At 42.3% G+C, this 22,257-nt stretch overlaps 1 protein-coding gene across 1 annotated transcript; it reads right to left on the bottom strand.

Moving 5' to 3' along the window:
* Nucleotides 1-1,191: 1,191 nt before the first annotated feature.
* PLCXD2 (phosphatidylinositol specific phospholipase C X domain containing 2) lies at nt 1,192-22,052 on the bottom strand (the record flags this gene model as incomplete). The annotated part of the gene is made up of 5 exons (XM_082488081.1): nt 1,192-1,426; nt 4,147-4,388; nt 5,581-6,041; nt 20,555-21,336; nt 21,907-22,052. The coding sequence occupies 5 exons, from the start codon at nt 22,050-22,052 to the stop codon at nt 1,264-1,266; spliced, it is 1,794 nt and encodes a 597-aa protein (XP_082344207.1). The 3' UTR covers nt 1,192-1,263.
* Nucleotides 22,053-22,257: the final 205 nt, after the last annotated feature.

The raw sequence follows: 22,257 nt of genomic DNA, 5'->3' as shown, positions 1-22,257 counted from the left end.
AGATAAATCAGACTGTAGGCCTGCTATCCGGTAGTCAATTAAGTGCTGATAAGTACCAACATGTGATTGCATTGGCTCAAGCACATATGCTCACATTTTCTTATGAATCAACACAAAACCAAGTATGACTACAGAAAGACACAGCACTGACACTGTTGCTTACTCTGTCACAAGTGGGTGCAGGCTGGGGAAATTTCTCCCACACAGCTGTGGCTCTCAGACCACAAGCACAACTTTTGGGTCCGATTTTGGAATTCACTGTCACATTGCAAATCAGAGATTGAATATTTGGGTTTTAGGCAGTCCCTGTCAGCTCCAGTTCTTTGAATACCAAGCAAACTTCCACTTAGCCCATCTCCTTCCAGAGAAAGGCCATCTGAGTGAGAGACTTTCCCGAAGAGAAACTCAATGGATGAATAAAAACAAATCACCAGCAAGAAAGAGAAAGGTTACACTGCGGTTTCTCAAACGTCTCACAACAGGAATTTAGACTTGAAAGTTATGATCCTAATAATTTGAAGACTGAAATATTCTCCAAATTAATGCCAAAAGAGACACAATTAAACATGGTTGCAACAATGTATTAAAAGTAAAATAAAGAGGTCCAGAAGAAGACTTTGGAGTTCAAAGACGCAGAGTATGCCAAGCCTTCATCTCTCAGGCCCAAAGGACAGTTCAGATATTCACAGTATAACAGCTTCCCCCTGGACAACAGCAATGTTGTTTCTTCAAGTCAGAGGTAGTGTCTAAAACAGCATAATGAATACAACAGCAGCCTCCAGCTGAGCCCAGCTATGCCTGAGGTGGCCCAAGAACAATACCATCTCAGCCGGCCTGGTCACACTGCTGCTAAGGGATCAGCAGCAGTCCTTGGTTTGAGTCCTGGTGTTGAGAAAGAAGCAGGATGGGCACACAAGGGGACAGTGAGTCCAGTCACCAGGGAGACGCACACCATAATCGGGTACATCTGCTCCGGAGGCCAGCCTCTTGTTGGCAGGCAGACACCACACCGGACCACAGCAGATGTGTGCATAACTTAGTCAAACACGTAGCCACAGACAGACACGCAGCAGCACTCAGACAGCACTTTGTGTTCCTCTCAGATCCACAGAGCACCCAGAGAAGGGACCCGCCTGTGTGTGATATTTAACCACATTTCTTCTAGAAAACTTTTTTAAATAAAGAGATTACAATAGGTTTCACTTAATAAAACATTTAGCATAGTTCAAAGATGTCCACTGAGGAGCATGTGGGACACAGCAATCAGGATTTAGTTGCAGTTTCATCCTCTTCTAAAAGATGGTCATTTAATGCGATAACTGTAGCAGCAAAGTCAACCAGCTCCACAAAGTCTGATGTAATTATGTTAACACCCATAACACCTGGTTTCTGCGCTTTCACCCAATTTAAAATCATGGGCAGGTTCCTAAAGAAAGTGAAATAAAGAAAATTAAACGTTTTAAGAGACTCTTCACTATATACACTCTACTTTAAATACATCATGCTCTTTGCAAATCATGTTATCTCACATTTGTGATCAGGTCCTGACTACCACCCCAAAATACAACTAGCTTGACAAGAAAACTGCTTAACATAGCATGCGGTCAATTAGCTATCAAATAGAAATACCGGTCAATCATTAATCCAAACTACCCTATGTACAAAGTAACATTTGCGAATTCTATTTTCACTGAGCAGACAGCACTTCAGCATGTAGTGCTGCATTACAATTTCTTCTATCCTGATTTGTATTTGCCCACATACATGTTGAACCAAAATCTTAATTTCACAGCAGGCTTCAGTGTAGCACAAGGCAAGGTTATACTGGCCTGACATGTTCCCCTGGCCACCTCTGCCTTAGGTCGGGGCAGCACACTGCATTTCTCCCAAACTCCTTTCAGCCTCCAGACCCACCCAAAGCAACAGGATCAGGGAAACCAAACCCTCAGGTCTATAGGGGTTGAATATCCCACCATATACCACTGTAACCAGAGAAAGGTGAGGTGTGCAGGAATTGAGTTAGAGTTACAAATTCTACAGTGGGGAGAAATTTCAAGTCATTTCTTGGACACAGTGCAAGTCAGGGGTCTGCACAAACTCCCCCCCCCCTCCCCCCCCCACTCTGACATGCAAACTCCAGGGTTTTCAGCACAGTTAGAGACAAATGACTACATATATTAGAATTATTTAAGTTAGTGCCAAAATATACATACAAAATTATACAAGAAGATGGTAGGCAAGCAAATTAGCTAACAGGATGGGGAAGAAAAAAAAACAAACCTGAAAATACCCTACAGCTCTTGTTTCAGAAAAAGATCTTGTCAAGAAGAAACAAGAGAAGAGAGAACTTGAGTGAAGGCATAATTACTGTCCCTGCCAATGGACACACCAGACTTTAGCCAGCTAAGTGTGAATGTTGCACATTTGTCCTTTAGCAAGAGCTCAAGAACACTTAAATATTCATATTTGGGGCAAAATCTCCGTATGAAAAGGCAGACATCTACACAGAACTGCAAAGAGATTTAAACATCCAAATCAGCCAGCATGTGTAAATTTATACGAGCAATCATGCTTTAGCAAACAGCGGCCTCTATTGCAAATTTTCAGTTTACTTTCAGACAAGTGGCAATTATGAGGCCCATGGAAAGGGATGGAGTTAAGTCAGCCTTCCAGCCTACCAGTGGCTTACAGCCCAGATCTGTGCCAGGAGTCACTTGAAGCAAACCTGCTTGCCCATTCCGTGAAATAAAATGATTCTTTACCAGTTTAAAAATAGAAATTCAGTACGATATTTCCTTTAATCACGAGAAAGCAGTACTTATAACATACAGTATGCAGACATAAAAGAAAGAACGGATGTAACTTAAGTATCCCCAACAAACATACATATTTACATTTGTGCAACTTGTGACAGCGAACGCCAGTCAAAGCACCTGAGCACCATCTAGTGGCTAATGTTAACTGCACAGACAAGGACAAAGCACAAGCCAGAGTGGAGACATGAATATCGTGGCAAACATCATTTGTATTTAAATATCTTTTGCTAGAATAATGTCTATAAACAGGAAGGAGACAGAAAACTCCATGATTTACACTTCACCTGGAATTTCCTTACTTCCATCAACAACTTTTCTGACTGCAAAAGCACAAAAAACTTGCTCTTTTTAGAAAGCATTTTTAAGAAAGTAAGTTACATTGACTTCAGCTTCAAAATAATACTGTAATTACTTCTAAAGTGACCAATGATTCTCCCAAAGGGAACATGAACTGGCTGCTGAAGATGTGTTTATCTCACTGCTTAACAATAAGCTCAGTTGCTGATCAGATTAGACCAGTTGTGACTACCTATACAAGTGCAATTTAGAACTTAATATCATTATGGCAACATTAACAGTTAATGACATCAAAACAGGCAATATTAAACAGTCGACCAGGAGAACAGATCCCACCAGGACTGTTACAGTTCTGGCAATTTTTAGCAAACAGGCTATGAGGTGATAATGCCATAAAATAAAATCACATGGAACTTATCCTGGTCATGCTGTTAAGGTTATTAAAAAATGCTGGCACTCTGTGCTACTCAAAGCAAAACCCTCTTCTAATGATCTTATTCATGGGCAAATTGTACAACACTAGTATAAAAAAAGTCAAATTGTTAATCTAAGTTTTGGTAAAAAAACAAGATAAAATATTGCCTGTTGTCATACATCTTTGGCCATTACTGAAATTAGAGACAGATTTGTACAGACAAATGCAAAACTGAGCCCATAAATATGCAATTTTCTTCTGTAGCACAAGCTCCCCCCCCCAAATTCAAGTTCAGCCAATTTGAAATGAATTATTGGTTTGAAATAGGTCTACCCCATGCTTTATGAAATCACATCTCATTCAGAAAGAGCTCCAATTACCAGGAAACACACTTATGCTTACATATATACCCTGTTATATATACACCCTAATTATTTTCAAGAATTCTTTATTTTTAATGACTGCAGATGTCACATGATGAATAGTAATGATTCAAAAACTGCATGTTTTCAGCAAGTCTTACTTCTAAGCAAGCATGTCAGTTTCTTGCTTACTCAGTGCCTCTGTCAACATGAAACACAGTAAGTAAAGAACTGAAAAATAAAGAAAAGTCCTTACCTATGAACAAGAGTATTCTTCAGACCACGAATTAGATGCCGTGCAATAGTTTTCACTCGAGGAGTGAGAATTGCTTGAGAAACATGAAAAGTCCCGTAACGACTTCGTTCCTCAAGAGTGGTCTCCAGGAACTGTAAGAGTTTGTGCACATTGGTTGTATTAGCCCACGGTGCTGGCATTTTATTCCCTGGCCACAGGAAGTGGTATTCCTGATATAAAGGGTAGTGGTAGAATATAAGAACCTGAGAACAAAGAAAAAGGATAAAAATAAACAAAGATTCACAACTGTGTTATATATTTAAACAGAATGTTGCATTGGTTTATGCTTATACAGTAGTGCTGCAGCTGGCACAGCAGTGAAAACAGGACCAAGCAAAAAGAAGCTGCTCCCAAGTCATAAGTACCAGTAAATTTGTTGCACTATTGCCAATAAAGGAGATGGAGATCATTTTGGTTAGCTATGAGGACAGGACTGCTTCAGACTTTAAGGGTCCTCAGTTTAAAATGAAAAAATTGCCAAGAGTATACTGAAATGTCATTCAAAGACTTCAGCTTAAAAGCATTTCAAAGCACTGTCAGAGACTATTACATCTGAACTTGAAGTTAGGGATTTTAGCAGTCTTGTCATCTTCTGCATAACTCCCATTAAGTGACTACAGAGTACTGGGATGACTGGCATAACGGCATTCCATTCGCAGTTATTGCATGAGATGCCCAAGTCAGTCTTGCTGTCAGCAAAACCTCTAATTCAGAAGCCAGAATTTTGTGCCTTGTAAGGTGGTTCTCTACAAGAGGATAACAAAGACGCAACACTTTTTAACACCCAAATTTACAAGTGATTAATTTTGGACCCTAGCACTGACAACATCAGTTCAGAGGAATTCCTCCAAGCCTCATGCATTTTACAGTTTAAGAACGACATGCCGTTGCTGAAACTGTTCTTGGTTTGTGTGTATATATGGGAGCAGTTACCACAGACAAGAGGCATTTAATCTTGCTGCTACAGATTTGTGTGTCTACAAAGAAGCTAAGAAATTCCGTACCATACCTCAGTCATGTTAAAACTTATATGCTTCACACTGGCCAAAAAGACAACAGCTTATCAAATCTTCACCAACACAACTCAGCGCAATACGCTCTTCCAGAAGAGAAAACTATTTGTAAGAAACACAAGGCTCCAAGGATACTCACTTATTTACTTAGGGAACATGCCTGGGAGCAGGACACAGTCTCCTGCATCGCGGATGGAGCAGCTACACAGCTGCAAATAAACAGAGGGAAAAATGCACACTACATAAAAGAGGCCCTAGTGGGCTTTAAATTGGCTGTCAGCAGTGTCCTTAGGCCAGTACCTCTGAGTTGAAATGACACCCAGACTCTCTATTTAATTCTTAACCTTTTGGGTTTGAAAAATGTTACACATTGTTTCCCTACCTGGTGTTTCTTCTCCCACATGTACTGTAACGTCACATACTCTACACACTCAACGGAACAAAGTTTGGATCCAAATGCTGAGCGGATCCTGTTGATCAAGAAGTAGTGATGGCTGTCATCCATAGCGTAGAAGTGATTGAAATCCAAGAAGACTACTTCCTTGGGGTGCTGCTCAAGAAAGGTGTTAATCTCCTTCAGCCCATCCCATACTTTGATGCCAAACAAGCCATGTATGAAGTAAATCTCTTGTCCTATTTCCCCAGGTTTGGAAGATACACGAAGATCAAAGTAGCGGATCCCACCTTCCAACTGCTCTTTGAAAGTCAGATTCTGAGTCACTGACCATTTCTTCATGATCTTTTTAACCAAAGAAATTCTGGCCAAACGCTTGATGGCTGTGGCTTGGTCTGGTCCCACAGGGGATTTCTCATCAACCCAGTAGCTGAAAGAATCATGTGACCCTAGAAACAAAAGCCAAGAATATTTAGTTTTAGAAAACTGACTCCCCCAAAACATATACACCCATGTGCCCTGTAAGCTGAAAAGTCCTACATGCATGGCAGGGTTGCAGAAGAGTTATGCTCAAGTGAGAGTCTTTCAGACTACCCTTTACACCTCAGTTTTCCCTAACTGTACAAGAACTACACTTAAGGTTCTCCATTTGAACTGTTTCCTTGTGTGAGCTCTCAATTTCAATGCACTCTGAAAATCGTGACCATAAAATGGACAGTGGTAAAGGGAAACTTCCTTCTAACCTTCCTTCATTTACAATCTACCTCCAAAGCTTTCCCAGAGCCTAGTACATCACTGATTTGAAATGAGACTCCAGCTTCATTAAAAGGATACGAGGCTTTATTTTCATTGTACCTGGTAAATCTAATCGTGATTTAATACAGGAGAGTTCCTGAAACAGATATCTTTACTCCTGTGATGGTCAGAGGGATCTGTACATGCACATGCCTCACCACCACATCTCACTTTATCCCCAACATGGTAAATAAATGATTAGTAGAATCATAGAATTGCTGAGGTTGGAAGGGCCCTTTAAGATCATCAAGTTCAATCATTAACCTACCCTGACAAAAAAGATTTCTAAATCATGTCCCCAAGTACCACATCTACACTTTTTTTTTAAAAAAAAAAAAACTTCCAGGGATGGTGAATCCACCACCTCCCTGGGCAGCCTATTCCAATGTTTAATAACCCTTTCAGTGGAAAAGTGTTTCCTAATATTCAATCTAAACCTCCCCTGATGTAACCTAAACCCATTTCCTCTCATCCTATCACTTATCACCAGGGAGAAGAGGTCAGCCCCCACCTCTCTAAAACCTCCTTTCAGGTAGTTGTAGAGGGTGATACAGTCTCCCCTCAGCCTCCTCTTCTCCAGGCTAAACAACCCCAGTTCCCTCAGTTGTTCCTCATGAGATTTGTCCTCCAAACCCTTCAACAGCTTTGTAGCCCTTCTCTGGACACGCCCCAACACCTCAATGTCCTTCTTGTAGTGAGGGCCCCAAAACTGAACACACTACTCAAGGTGGGGCCTCAGCAGTGCCGAGTACAGGGGGATGATCACTTCCCTAGTCCTGCTCACCACACTGTTCCTGATACAGGCTAGGATGCCGTTGGCCTTCTTGGCCACCTGGGCACACTGCTGGCTCATGTTCAGCCGGCTGTCCACCACCACCCCCAGGTCCCTTTCTGCCAGGCAGCTTTTCAGCCACTCTGCCCCAATCCTGTAGCGCTGCATGGGGTTGTTGTGACCCATGCGCAGGACATGGCACTTGGCCTTGTTGAACTGCATACCATTGGCCTTGGCCCATCAGTCCAGCCTGTCCAGATCCCTCTGCAGAGCCATCCTACCCTCAAGCAGATCAACATGCCCACCTAGCTTAGTGTCATCTGCAAACTTACTGAGGGTGCATTCGATCCCCTCATCCAGATAATTTAGTTTTAACCATGGGCAATGACTGGCTGAACTTAGGGGTGGAACAATTAAGTATACCACCAGTTACTGTGTGGTTAAACACCAAGCTCACATTAAACAAGTTCATGAACGTGTCTTTTACCTGGCAGGGCCTTTGAGTGACCACAGAAATGGTGAATACAAAATTCACCAAAAAAGATGACCAACAATAAAAATCACCAGTCCCTGCCAAAATAGTGTGTCTGACAAAGCTCCTGTAACACAACCTGTACCTTGGCAGAGAAACTGCATCTCCAGTACAAAATTTGTGCTTACTAGGAAAAAGCCTCCAACTGAGAATTCGGTAGTAATTGGAAGCAAAACTGAGAAATAATAAAAATCCTTAAAAATAACAGCTTCAGAGTCAATTAAATATCCCTAGCTGAGTCAAGTCAATAACAGAACAGAGTAATAGGGCAATGTATCTCAGTTTGCACTGTACCAGGGCAGCATAAAGCATAGATGGGCAGAAGCTGATCTACCACAGGCTGAAGTTTACCAGGGATTTCTAACCATTTACACCAGGCACCAGGATTCTAGCCAAGAAGCTAGAACTGCTCCAGCCATGACTTCACCGTGAAGCCCGAGCCAGGAAAAACACCACAGGACCTTAACAGTCCTGCTTCCCTTTCTTTAGGGAAACAGATGAGAGTTTGGCCCATTGAGCCAAACCCCACCTGCTTCCTGCATGCCCTCTTTGCTCAAGTACAGGAAAAGCATCTTCACCCCTGATTACCACAAGCAGCTCCTTTTCCAGCTCCCTTGGGGGTACAGTGACCCTGCATCATGCTGCCAGCATCTGCATTTACCCTTCCTGCATGCCCCAGGGTTCTTGTCCCTGCTTCTGAGACTATATTTTTCTAGAATTTCCTCCTCTACCTCAGTCTGCAACTCTTAAACAAATAATAATCCTAATTTGACATTTCCAATTTTAAGACAACATTTAAGGCATCCACAGTCTCCTTTACCTAAACCTTTTATTTGTGTACCAGTGCTCACTTGAAGATTGATGCATTTCCTGTGATGCAAGGTCAGAGCTGTAAATAAGACTGTGATCTCAATTGGATTATCTTGTCAGGATTTTCTAATCCAGATGGAGGTACAGACTGTACACAAACCAAACATCAGTTCACAACAACCTTAAATGCACTCTTTCTCCATGAATTTCACCTAGCTCAAAAGTACTGAAAAGGAGCCATGAAGGTTAGTTTTCAGGCTTTACAAACACTAAAAACTAATTCTTATCAACTCTTCATGAATTCATCAGTCTTTGTAAAAGCATGTCTCAGGTGGCTTTCCGTTCAGTCTTCCAGAAAGAAGTGACAAAAAAGCTGTTTTTAAAAGATGGCAGCTTAAGAAGCTATTTAGTACCTGTCACAGTAAACTCCATCCAAAAGTAGCTGTTGGTTTTGGAGTGACACCTAGATTTTTTTTCCCCATCTCCAAACGTGTAACCCTGAACAAAATACAGGATCAAACATCTAGTGAAGACATTTCAGAAACAGTCATATAAGGCCTGGCGCATACTGCAAGCTGCAACTCACTGATGTTTGAGTTTCATACACCTCCCCATACAGCAGAATGAGCCTTTCAAGCTTCTACGATATTTGGAAAGGAGACTTAATCACAAGGGGTTGGTCTTCTACCTCTGAATGAGTCACTTTGCACAAAGAAGTCATGGGGGGGGTTGTTTTTCTTTGTGTGGGTACCTGTGTTTAAGTTCAATTCTATTCCTTTTAATTTCTTCCTCAATTTAGGTCACTGTAGAAAATTGTTTAACATGTTAGAATAAAGACATAAGAAACATTTTGTTTTCATTTTAAATAAGACTGTGCAACAGCCTCTAGACAGCTGCCTACAGAAGTCACTGGCACCATTATGCTCCCTCAGACAGCGTCACTGACAAATCTGACTTAAGAAGGAATGACAATTTTATCTAGCATCACATATATTGTTGCCAACTCAGAGTTGTCTAAGCAAATCTGAGCCAAGAAACAGCTTGTTTTTTTAAGTTCGATCACATACTTCACACCTACAAAAGCCTTTGCTTTGCAGATTGCCACATACAAGGCTCATTTAAGGCTACAAACTTCTCTTTGCACTACCACAAACCAAATTCTATTTATAGCTCTAGAAAGCAAGAAGAGAGAAAACAAGCCACAAGCACATCACAGCTTTTTCAACACATACTTTAAGAACTATACTCCTTAACAGGGCAGCTATTTGAGAAACTGAACTATATGTGACATGCTTCTATAATTACAGAAGATCCTTAAAATTCCTGCCCTGTAGCTATGCTTAAAAGACTAGGAAACTCGACTTTTCATTTACAATGAAGTCAACATGTATACCTAGATATAACCAACTAGAACATGAGCTGGAGCATCTAGAAAACAAGTTCTCCTTTACACAGGTGGTAGAAGACCACCTCCAAGAAAGACAGGGGAGCATCATCAATATTGAGGCTGGAACAACACTGAAAATCTAATTTAACTTCTGCTGTGGTCATTTACAGAAGCCAGCCACCAACTGTAAGAAATACCTAGGCCAAACCTGGACCCATAACATTTTTACTCCAATAAGAGAGAAAAAAGCAAACTGAAAGCCTGAAGCAACAGCACTGGATACTTGTTGGATGGAGAGGTAAGAGCTAGGTGAGGATCCATGTCATCCAGCAGGCCCTTCTTAAATTTAAGATCACTGTGTTATGTTACCAGCTCAGCCACTGACTTTTAATATAGCTTAGCTGTGATGTTAAGCTACATGCTAAGCTGATCGCATCATGATGTCAGATTAATCCCTGCTCTCCTTCGCTCTACCCCTGAACTCCATGAAAGGCCTAGCCATTGTGTAGCCATGGCAGGAACCAGGCTGGTTGCTGATACAGCAGCACCCAGCTGCTTTTTTCTTTTTTTTTTTTTTCTTTTTGAAAAAAAATCATAACCTAAAATCAACCCAATCCTGTACAATTTCAAAGGTAAAGACCAGAACCTACACAAGCAGCATGGAGCAGACCAGCCCCGTCTCGTTAGCAGCTCAGTGTTAGAGCTTGTTGTGGTTTAATCACAGCCAGCAACTAGGATCAGGCAGCCACCTGCTCACTCCCCCTTTTCCCTCCAGAAGGGTAAGGAGAAGGAGAAAAGGAGGGAGAAAGGGAAAAAACCCTCATGGGTTGACATAGAGACAGTTTAATAGAACAATAACAGAAAAGGAAAATAATAATGGGGGAAAAAAAAACAACATATACAAGACAAATCACTCTCATCACCCAGTGATCAATTGCCCAGCCCAACCTGAGCAGTGATCTTGGATTCCCACACCCTGGCCAACCCCACTTATATATACCAAGCATGGCATCTATGGTACAGAATATTCCATTGACCATTCCATTGTCCTGTCTATGCTCCTTCTCAGCTTCTATAGGAAGCTGAGAAAAATCCTTGACTAGTATAAATATCACCTAGCAACAACTAAACCAATATGCAATATTGACATTCCTGTCATACTAAATCTGAAAACACTCCAACCACTAGAAAAGTTAACTCTATCCCAGCTGAAAGCTGGACAGAGCTGCTAACCACATTGTCAATTAAGGTCTAACACAAGGATGTGTGAAGATACTCAGACGTTGTAACATTGTACAGTAACAGCAAAGGGGCTGACAGTTGCTGAACAGAGCAAGCATCACGAAACTCTCCTAGTGACATACACAGAAAAGTCTTTTCCATGTACAATAACACCTTGTCTGTGTTCCCCCACAACCAAATGGTGTGCATCTCTCCAAATTATACTGACTTTCTATATATGACTTTCTCAGGAAAGTTAAAAAAGCTCAAGAAGTCTTGTCAGCAAAACATTTCAGACAACTGACATCTTAAAAATAAGTAGCATCCTGTATTGACTCCATAAATCCATTCCTTGAACTTACTGATTGTGAACAAAGCAACTAACAAACAGCTGTTTATAACTTCCAGCTTACAGACTGAGAAATCAAAAGGCACAGAGAAGTCAAGAAATTTAGTCATCATTGTCCTTTAGTCAAACAGAGGCCAGAACGCCAGTCTGAACTGCCTCAAGGGCATGTTCTTGCATGTGCAGCACACTTTGAGCCAGCGCACATGAGAACGGATTAGCATTCAAACTGTAAACCTTACTGAGCTGCTCCAGTGACATGGCATCAATCTGGTGCTCAGCCCTTCCCAAAACCAAGCTAGGCACAGGAAATGAAACAGATATGATGATTTGCCAACTCCTACCAATAGGCCGAAGATGCATAGCATGAAACAGCAAGCATTAAAATTTAAGCATGAAAGATTGCACAGTCAAAGAAAAAAAAAATATTTAGGGGACTGCTAGTCAGCTGGCAGCTCTTTGGAGTAACAGGCAATGGTTGCTCTATTTTGGTTTTATTTCTTTCATCTGACAAAGATCGGAAGCTTCAAGGAAAGCAGTCACATCCCATGAGATGCCCAGATATTTAACCAACAATGGCTATGGTATGGTTAGAATAGTATTAAAGAGGCATCTTCCAGATGCCAGATTGTTAAAATGATGGATAGTCCTCTTAATTTTATCCCAGCAAGTGCAACTGTGGATTAATTTTTATTCATATCTTTAAGCCCCTTTTTATTCTCCTTACACTAATTTCTGAAGTTAATTGTATGTTAAATAGATCGCTTCTCAATTCAATTTGTATGTTAAATAGATTGTATTTCACTGTTCAGGATGACTTTTCTGTTGAAGCCTTTGTGCTAATTGTTAGAAAGCAGCCTTCTATCATCACATCTGCACAAAGTCTAGCTTTCTACTATGTCTATTTGTCATGCTACTTAGTCACAGATAGTCAAATTAACCTATGTTGTATCTCAAACAAATGACACTAATCAACAGAATGTTATTAAGTCTCAAATTTCAACAATTACTAGCCATATCACTTGGTATTATCTTTTGTTTCCACATCAGTACCTTCTCAATATACAGTTGCAGCGCAGAGATAGCGATCACTATCATCTCACCAATCCTGGTGTCCTTTTCCCAGCTTGTATATTTACCTTCAAGGGATAAGAATATGCCTACATTATATGCAAAGTGCAGAGATCTTCCAACATAGAATATACTTGTGCTCTGCCATTTACTTGAAAAGACAGTAAGAACTCCTGTTTTTTTCAGATACAAGCATGTCTACAGTTATATCACTAGTCTCCCTGGTTGCGAGGCTGTGGACTAGTCAGAAGTAGCAGTTAAAGACACTTTCTGCAAAAGTCTGTAACTAAGAAACAAGAATGAAAGCAGAAAGGCAGGAGTGTGCACTGTCAGTAAGTTTAACTAGATCAGACAATTTGTCTGGCTAATCTTCACATTAATGGAATATCAACAAAAAAAATGCAAGAAAACCTCTTCTGTTATGTTAAACATTTGTAAAAAGCAAGGTCAACATACTGTACCAACCCACTAAAAGCATTAAAGGGTCATTTATGGACAAAGAACCACCCTTGCTGTAGTGACGCCAAACTTCTTACAGCAAGCTTTGCTCACTATGTAAAGTACATTCCCCATATATTACAAAACACCGCACATAACGTGACATAGCAAGCATCACATAGCCAAGACAGCTAGAAGCACAGTAAACAAGTCCCAACAACACAGGATGCAAGTGCCAGCACGCTAAGGCTGTCCCACAAATGTTCTTCCAAACTAAATGTCCTGTGTGTGCCAGAACTGAGAGAAAAATGGGATAAACAAAAGTGCCCCTCAAAGCCCAGAAGTCCTCAGGATTCAGGTCATTAACAATCCAGATTTTCTAATCAAAAGATTAACATCTTAAAAGCTCTTCACTAATGAAAAGTGAATCAAATAGTTCATGTGAACTTGCCCAGCAAAAGGAGGAGAGGCAGGAATAACTAATTATCAATAGATGTTTGTTATCTAAAACTACTGAGATGAATATTTATATTTTAATAGAATCCTAAAATAATACCTTATATATTCTTAATGCAGTCTCATTAACGAGGACAAAGCCTGGTACAGACCAAATCCTCTTAGGAAAACTTCCTCTCCCTATCAAAGAATTACCCTGATTTTCCCCCACTGCCCCTTTCAGGGTGGGAGGTGAAGGGGGTGTGTGTGCAATAAGAGGGGTACAGAGAGAAAAGGACTGCTTAAAACTGTGTCGGACACAGTATCACATGGCAATTCACTTTTCTGTCCAGCCAGGAGAAATCTGCTTGGCACTGGCTGGAGATACTGCCATTAATGTGTTTTTTGTGATTTAGCAATGAGTTCCCATTTATCAGCAACCTGATAAATTTTTTCCTGTTTTCATTACACAGTACCTTCCCTTTTTTCCATGTCTTTTGTGGAAGAAGAGGCAAACTGGAACTTTCACAGAACATGGAAGGAGAGCAACAACCATTTATATCAACATTATGATTGGTTTTCCCTGTTTGAAGTAAAACTGTAGCATGTTCTGCACTCATTTACCAGGCAGTGAAGTCATGCTCCAGGGCACACAGATTTTAATAAAAAAAGGAAGAAAGTTTTTCTTGATGAAAAAATTAGGATCTTCACATGCTGTCTTAAGAAAACTTTGGGGCATTTCCAGAACTAGTTAGTTTTGGCTAAACAGATGACAGCAGTCCTTTAAAAAGGAGAATCCCTAAAATCTGAGGCTAGCGTTTCAGTAGAACTCCTGCATAGACCTAGTACAGTTACTTCACTATCTGCCGCAGCAGCTCCTCACATAGGGGTGTGTAAAGGGAACACTATTTTACTCATATAGTGGAACTACTTCCATTAGATATTCTCATCAGTATAGTGGTGCAGATAGTTTAATAGCCCCTCTCCAACAAGAGCTGAAATTTGCAGGTACAATGAAGTAGGTGACCAAAGTAATAAATTGTCCTTTCAGGAAAATTTCATCTTGAAAATTCTGCATTTACAAATCATATCCAACATCGCCATACTTACACAGATGTTTTCTTCTAATGGTTATTACCTCACCAATTGGTAGATGTCAATTAAATTGTGATGGAAAATAAAGCCTGGTGAATCAGAACATTAACCTTATATATTTCCTCCATTTGAGCTTTAACCCAACAGATGGCCAGTTTAGCTGATTCAATGATCCTTTTAATTAGGACTCCAAAGGAGTACTAGTTGGAAGGAGGATGCAGTCTCAAGCTCACTACCGCTTCTTCCCTCAGGAGCCACGTCATACACCAGCCCATGAACAAAGAAACAAGAAAACTGCAGCATTAGCAAGTTCAGCAGCTTGCCTCAGAGTCACATAGGCAAAGAGAAAAAAAAAAAAATCAAATCTAATACAATACTAGTGCCCAGTTCTTAACTGGGCAGGGCTGCTGCTTCTTTTAGGAATCCCTTCAGTTCTGCTTGGCCAATTAAAAAGCAAGCAGCCCATGGGGCTTCTGGTGAACAGTTGCACTGTCAGGACAGCACAGCTTGCCAGAGCTGGTGGTGCACGGGGAGATTCACAGGAGATAACCAGAGCCCCACCAGCTCCAGGCGTTCCCTGCACGCCTGACACATGAGCACAGCAAGCACTCAGCAGTCACCTACAGCAGCTTGTCATCACCGGACACACACTCCTCCATGCTTTCTACCTCCCCTTTAGCCTTAACTACAGGCTTGGCTGGTAGGGCTGCTCCTCATTAAGACTGCCTGCTAGCTGTATGCATAAAACCCTTTTCCAGGGCTGATCATTTTGTAGGACTTTGATCATTTAGAGCAAACCCATTAGGTTTCCGCCTCAGCTTTTTTGGGTGACCTTCTCAGTGAAGGGTGGATGCAGTAGCATGTAGCAGAGAAAGTTTCAGTCAGTCTGACTGACTGTCCCACAAATGAAAAGTTATTAAATTAAGTTAATTAAAAAGTTAATGAAAATGTGTTGGGGGGGGGGGGGGGGGGGGGGGAAATCAAGCAGCTTGACCAGTGCTGTAGGAGCAGAAGACCAACATTTACTATTTCAGAAAGCCAAGGACACATCTATCCTCAGATCAATGAAAAAGTCAAGTTAAAGACATGTCAACAATTATTTCAACTCTCCAGTAGTTTTATTTTAGCCATAGTTGAAGCAAGATTATTCTCTGTTAAAAAAAAAAAAAAAAATGCTTCTAGAACTGTAAAACTCAGCTCTACCTACCTATAATCCAGCATCCCATGAGCCACTCTCCACCAATCGCTGTTCCTGCTTGCATCAGGCTGAACACTACATCACAATTAATCTGCATTGCTTCAAAGTGAGATCCTGGCCCATCCTTCCTCATGCTTTCAGAGAAAAGAGCTAAGGCACCGACTGAGATCATTAGATGATGACAGAAAAGGCTCTGTGCACCACCAGAAGCCATGACTGAGGAGCTGCCCTACCTCTCCCCAGAGATGCAGGGTGCCAGCGCACTCCACACCTGCAGACCACCTTGTCTAGTATTATGTATGTACCAGTATCTGAAAAATTGACTTATGGTGGTGAAAACTTTTTTAGTATTTCGAATCAGCCTTAGAGGTACAAAATTTTACCTATAACACAAACATTTATATTAAGATTAAAAATGAAATCTTAATCTAGGAAGAAAACATTGGTGTTAATGGTCTTTTTTAATATCACATTTCCAAAGGCTGGACTAAAATGTTTTACTTTTTCCAATTTTCTATTTTTTAGCTCTCTTCTCCAGAGACTCAATTGAAAATTTAATCTGAACTATGTTAAACTTAGTTGGGAACAAATTAATTTGAATTCTTTCCTCAATAGCAGGTTCACCAAAGCTATGTGAAAGAAAATACAATCCCCCATGTTTTCTAAATACAGCCATTTGACGTCTTCTTTTCTGCCTATGTTTGCAGGACCATGATACATCACATTAACCATCATGCTCCCTCAGGACAGCCACATGGTCCAGCACACACCTGGGGGTTTGCCCAAACCCATCAACAGTTGTTTCAGGAAGCTTTTCTGGCAAAAATAACTTCTCCAAAAAAATCCCTCTAAACCATCATCATCAACACATCTTTCCATCAGGAAAGAGCTGAACATGCTCATTCGTACTTGTAGGAGTAGAGGAGGAAAGGCAGGGGACAGAAGAGGCATTTGATTAGCTTACTGATATTATGAAGTGGCACCCATAACTACTCTGGGTGCTCCTGCAAGAAAGGGCTTGTTTACCCTCCTATATAGCAGTAGATCCCTACCTCAGTGATCACAAATTTCCTCTAGAAGACAAAGAAATCAGCAGTGGGGAAACACACTAACCAGCCTGACCAGAACAGGGAACTGATCTAGGGATACAGTTTGATCAAAATTGCGAGTATGCTTACCTGGTTTGTCATGGCTCTTAATTATTCAAAGATGGAATAACCCGGACAAGATTAACCAAATGCATTATTACCAAGACCCAAAGGAAAACAGAACTACTTACTCTTCTGCTCGCCTCATTCACCCAGCACCTTTGAGGCTGGACTAACAAAACACTCTATAAGCAAGCACTGATTGTTGGCAGTTAACATCTGCTAGATTGCTTTGTTGTCTCAAGACAACAGGCACCAGCTTATGATCTCACAAAGTGGACCTTGAGACAGAAAAAGGGTTTCACCTGTTCTAATACAAGTATTTGTGTAAAAACTCAGTGAACTGGAAAGCAATGCTCTATCTTCAGAAGCAAAGAGACTTCTCAGACTCTAGCACCTAGTTAATTGTGATACTGCAAAAATTACTTAGAAAGGCAAGTAGTCAAAATGAAACACTACAAATTGGACATACCATAGTGCTATGAATTATCAGCATGCAAGTACAAGCAAGAAATAGGTTAGGCTTCTCCAGCAAATTCTTTAAATAGCCAATTTACTTAAAAAGCAGACTAGGGACAGCACTGCAGCTTTTTATCATGTTCCATTTCTCAGGGGGGAAATAAGAAAACCGACAGATGCAGATTAAGAGATGACCAAAGAAAGTAATAAGTGTCACAGTTGTACATGATTTCATAAAATTCTTTAAAGTAAAACAGCTTGAGATTAAACACACACTATAGTATACAATATATTACCCCGCCAAGGGTCATGTTCACAATCAAAATGTTTAAGAGTTCATTTTTAGACCCACATTCAAAGAGGATTAGTCTGGAGCATAATCAAGAGAAAACCCCATAGAGTTTCACACAAGGTCACCACTTGATGAACGTGGTTAATTTTGTTGACTGTATTGTATGCATGTAAGTTGATGACATTTTAGTTACTTGATATTTGTCAATTTCTCATTGCAAAAGATTCATTTCTTCACCTTGGACAAGACTATGCTGGTTTAGAATTTAATCTAGTTTTTCCAATAGAAAAGCCTGAACTCTAGAAATTGTTGTACCCAAGCTTTGGAGGATGACCCCAAATTTCTCAGTCTCTCTGTTTTGAGTGGAGTTAAATCCACATGTAAACACTGAGCTGATATACCACATGAAATAGTCATGAACCAGTCAGTTCTCAGGACTGAGCAAACAACTGTCTCTGATCTCTAGTAGCTTGTTTCACAGCACATTTAATAGTTCAGGGAATCATACGATAATGCAGGTTAAAGACAACTCCAGTGGTCACAGCTACCTTTTTTAAAAACAGTGAAAATAAGCAGCTCCAAAAGCAGAACTGTTTGCAACAGGTAAAGAAGCAGGACTCTATACAGACATCCTTAGCTTCATACAAGAGGTTTATTAAGACTTCCCCACTTACAATACCGTACAATGAATTGAATCTAAGCAGTTTCTTTTCTTTGTATGCTATCTTTTTTTTCCCCACTGTAAATAGCCCCATGATGCCAACATTTTGCCCCTTCTTTTTAAAAAAAAGTAGAATATTCTATTCTTCAAATGCCGCATTTTTGCAAAGTGCAACAAAGTTAAAAAACCACAAACCAAAACCAAACAACAGTTTCAGGGTTTTGAGTGCTGACTTTAAAGTTAAAACAAGTTTTAGGGTTTCAACTGCTCCAGCACTTTCAGTAGAGTTACATCTCTGCTCCTACACTCACAAAGAACGACTGGGCAGAGGGAGGGGAAAAGAAACAAAAAAAAAAAAATCCAAAAACCAGTTGGGTCCATCACTCCAGCAGTGAAAACAATGAAAACAAATGCATCCAGAGACAGACAAAAGCAGGCCACACTTGTCATATGCACACACAGGTATTAGGCACAGACAAAAATGCTTCTCATTTGAACTTGAAGACCTGAAGCCTACCTTTCATCTCTCTTTTGAAGATAGCATTGGCTTCATTGCTATCCAGCATCTGTAAACAGATGTCTCAACTGCAACCTGTTTTGTACAGTCCTTTCCTTGCACACTGCTACTAACATCACCTTGGCTCCCAAAAAGGTTGCTTTGTGAAGTACCACACCAAACATCCACTTCAGCAAAATAATCATTGGACTAAAATATTAAAAAAAATAATCTCAAAACATCTACCCAAAATGTCTTTTCCCTGCTTGCAGGTTACATGAGGTACATGCAAGAATGGGATGGGAAAATACACCAAATTTGATCACAAATAAACATACACCGCAAGCATTTTTAAAAAAAGCACTACTCATTTTAAAAGCAAAATGACATTACTGAAACAACTCATTTCCTTAGTTTCTCTGCTACAAACAACATATAACCAGTATTGTAAGCAATGGACAGCAGCAAAGCACCTAACGCAATCTACATCATAACGTTCTGCAAAACTTCACGGCCCTTAAGTTGCTACAGCAACAAAAAGTTGATTTACTACTGTTTGCTAAAACAGGGAAGGATTTATTCACCAGAAGTTTCAAAGTCTGCAACTGCTTGAATTTCATACAAACACCGAACTTCCTTTCTGTCCCCCTTCCCTGTCCAATGAACAGGGCTACATAATTTTTTTTTCTGCTTTCAGCAGAGGTGAAGGATGCTACTTTCGATTAGAACATGGCATTTCAACTGTTCTACTTCAGGTGAGTACCACTCAGCAATGAGTGCTGTGGTACCCCACAGGAGGTGCGTAGCCCCTTCTCTACATGCTTCAAATGTCCTTTCGTTATCTCTGCTGGCACAAAAAAGGAAGTTACTCTGTTTCTAGGGAAGTGTTGCCCCATCCCCTCTATATAACACATACCCAAAGGGTTTTGACAAGCTAAGGCACTACCATGAAAATCAAGCCTGTACCCCTGATGATCAGAGTCTAACATCCAGTATCAGAACGAACCGCCACAGTAGCTGCCCCTAAAGTCTTCCCTATTGACATCTACAAGCAATACTACATTATTTTTTTGCTATTTACAGATGGAAAGTCGGCCTATTCCTAAGTAACTTTAGGGCCATCTGGTGTCTTCCTCATTTGTCAGTTTATCTATCCATAAACCAGAAACGATGACACACACTTGCCAATTTCTTAAACTACAAGCTCTGCATAGGAGCTAGGAGTTAGTTATTTTAAGTTCAGCTGGAAAGGGAGACTATTTTAGAAGTAATTGCAGTTTTTTAGTGTCTTCAGTGTAACATTGTACATTGGGATATTTTCTAAGTGTGCCGTACTCTTCCCCCTCTGACAAGCCATACGTAGGTTCTGCCATAAAACACACTTCCATTTGATGAACCTGCAGCTGTACTTAGAGCAGACTAAGTCCCCCTTCCCCTCCCGCAGCCGGCGGGGTCCGCCTTAGCCCTTAGTCACGAACTAAGGTGCTCAGACCCCACCGGGCTCCGGCGCCCGAGGACAAGGCCTCCCACACGGCTGCTACAGTTCAAGCGAACACCCAACCGCCGGCTCCCAAGCACGGGCAGACACCTCAGGGCCCGCAGCACCGGACACAACCGGACCCGGCCCAAGCGCCGGTAACTGCTTCACTAAGGGGGAGGACGGGACGGGACAGACGCCACCGCCGAGCAACTCCCCTCAGCGCCAGGCCCCGCCACCCCAAGGGCCACATGCCCTGCCAGCGGGGACAGGCCCCGGCGGCTCCGCCACCCCTCCCCTTCCCTCCCCTCCCCGCCGCGCCGCCCTACCGGGGATGGCCAGGTTGGAGAGCGGGTAGGAGCGCAGCGCCGCCGGCAGCGAGCCCATCCAGTCCGCGTTGCTCTCCGCCATAGCCCCCGCGGCCGCAGCCCACCGCCGCCGCCGGCGGTGGCCGCCCTCCCTCCCGGCCGGCGGAGGCCTCATCCCCGGCCTGGGGGGCCGGGCCGGGCCTGGCCGCAGCGGGGGGACCGGGGCCGGCAGGGTCAGAGCCGGCAGCGGCTGCCCGGCCCCCTTATGTAACAGGTACGGCCCGGCCGGCCGGGCGCGGCGGCCGTCACAGCTCCCCGGCGGCCAGCCATTGGCTGCCCGCTGGTGGCCCCGCCCCCTCGGCCGCCAGGCGCGGGCGGCGGGGTCAGTCCGTGTACGGGTGAGGGGGAAAGGCTGCGTTCCCGCCGCTCTGCAGCGCCTCAGGCCGCAACCGCCGCCACAGCTGCCGCGGCCGCCGGGCCCGTGAAACCGGCACGGCGTCTGTGAGGGGCAGAGGCGGAGGAGATTAAGCGTGCGGTCTGGGGCTGGAGAAATGTCCGCCGCGGGGTCCGCTGTAGCACCAGCGGAGCTCCCCCGCCGTGCGGAGGGGCCAACGCCGCGGTGTGGCGACGTGGAGCGGTCACCGAGCGCGTTGGCGGGAGCGATCCGCGGGCACTGCGCCTGGCGAGGGCCAACGCCGCCGCGGGAGAGTTGAGGGTGAAGACGCGGCAGCCTCAGCCCCTTCCAGGGGCTGTTTTCGGCAGTGCCCTTTCCCTGACGGCCCCGCGCTCTGCCATATGCTGCACTGAGCTGTGTTTTGCCCGAAGCGATTTATGAATTCGCTGTGACACGTGAAACGGATCCTCTTTACAATGTATTTTTTTCTCCCGTGCGTTATTGCATATCTTTGAAGGATAATGCATTGTGAGCAATTTCTCTTCTTAACTGCTTCTTACAAATATATACAAACATACTCTTTCAATACTCTTCACCCAGGGCACAGAGACGACTGGGTCTCTACAACACCGACTCCATCATATGGTAGTGGGAAAATAAAAGACTGCTCTGAAAGATAATCTTTCACTGTCAAATGACTAACAGCTGAATATTAAATGGTAAAGGTATATACTTCATGAGTCCCCTGTTTTGTCTGTCTCCTGGTTTGAGCGACACAGGACCAATTTCTCTTCTAATACTCGGGAAGACTGCACTTTTAGAATACTCTAGTGTCTGAATTTGTGAAAATATTTCCTTTATAGCCAGCTGTGGTATGTGGGTTTCAAGGTTTCAGTGTTTTTGAGCTTGCCAGGTGCAGGCATGAGGAGGAGCAAGACCCGGGCGCTTGACCCAAACTGGCCAACAGCATTATTTATACCTTGGGATGTCACTGTCACATTCGATATAAATTTGAAAGTTTGCTGCTCTCTCCCGTGATGGCTGCAATCCTAAGAACTTCTCGCCCTGGTGCCGGACCCCTGAAGCCTTTCTGCCCGAAGCCGTCGCACTTGCAGTAGCCAACATTTACTGTCCACTGCTGGGATTGCACAGCTTCCTACTGATAGAACTGGCTGAGTATAATCTTTGTATATTCTGTATTGGCATTGGCATCAATATTGGTTCTTTAGTACTATTAATGTTAGCTATTTAATCTTATTCTATTAAATCTGTTTATATTTATTTTTATATTTTTATTTTATATTTTTATATATTTATATTATGGGTTTCC

Source organism: Vanellus vanellus, assembly GCF_965231255.1.
Source record: "Vanellus vanellus genome assembly, chromosome: 1".
Taxonomy (NCBI): domain Eukaryota; kingdom Metazoa; phylum Chordata; class Aves; order Charadriiformes; family Charadriidae; genus Vanellus; species Vanellus vanellus.
This window is presented reverse-complemented; position numbering and strand designations above follow the sequence as displayed.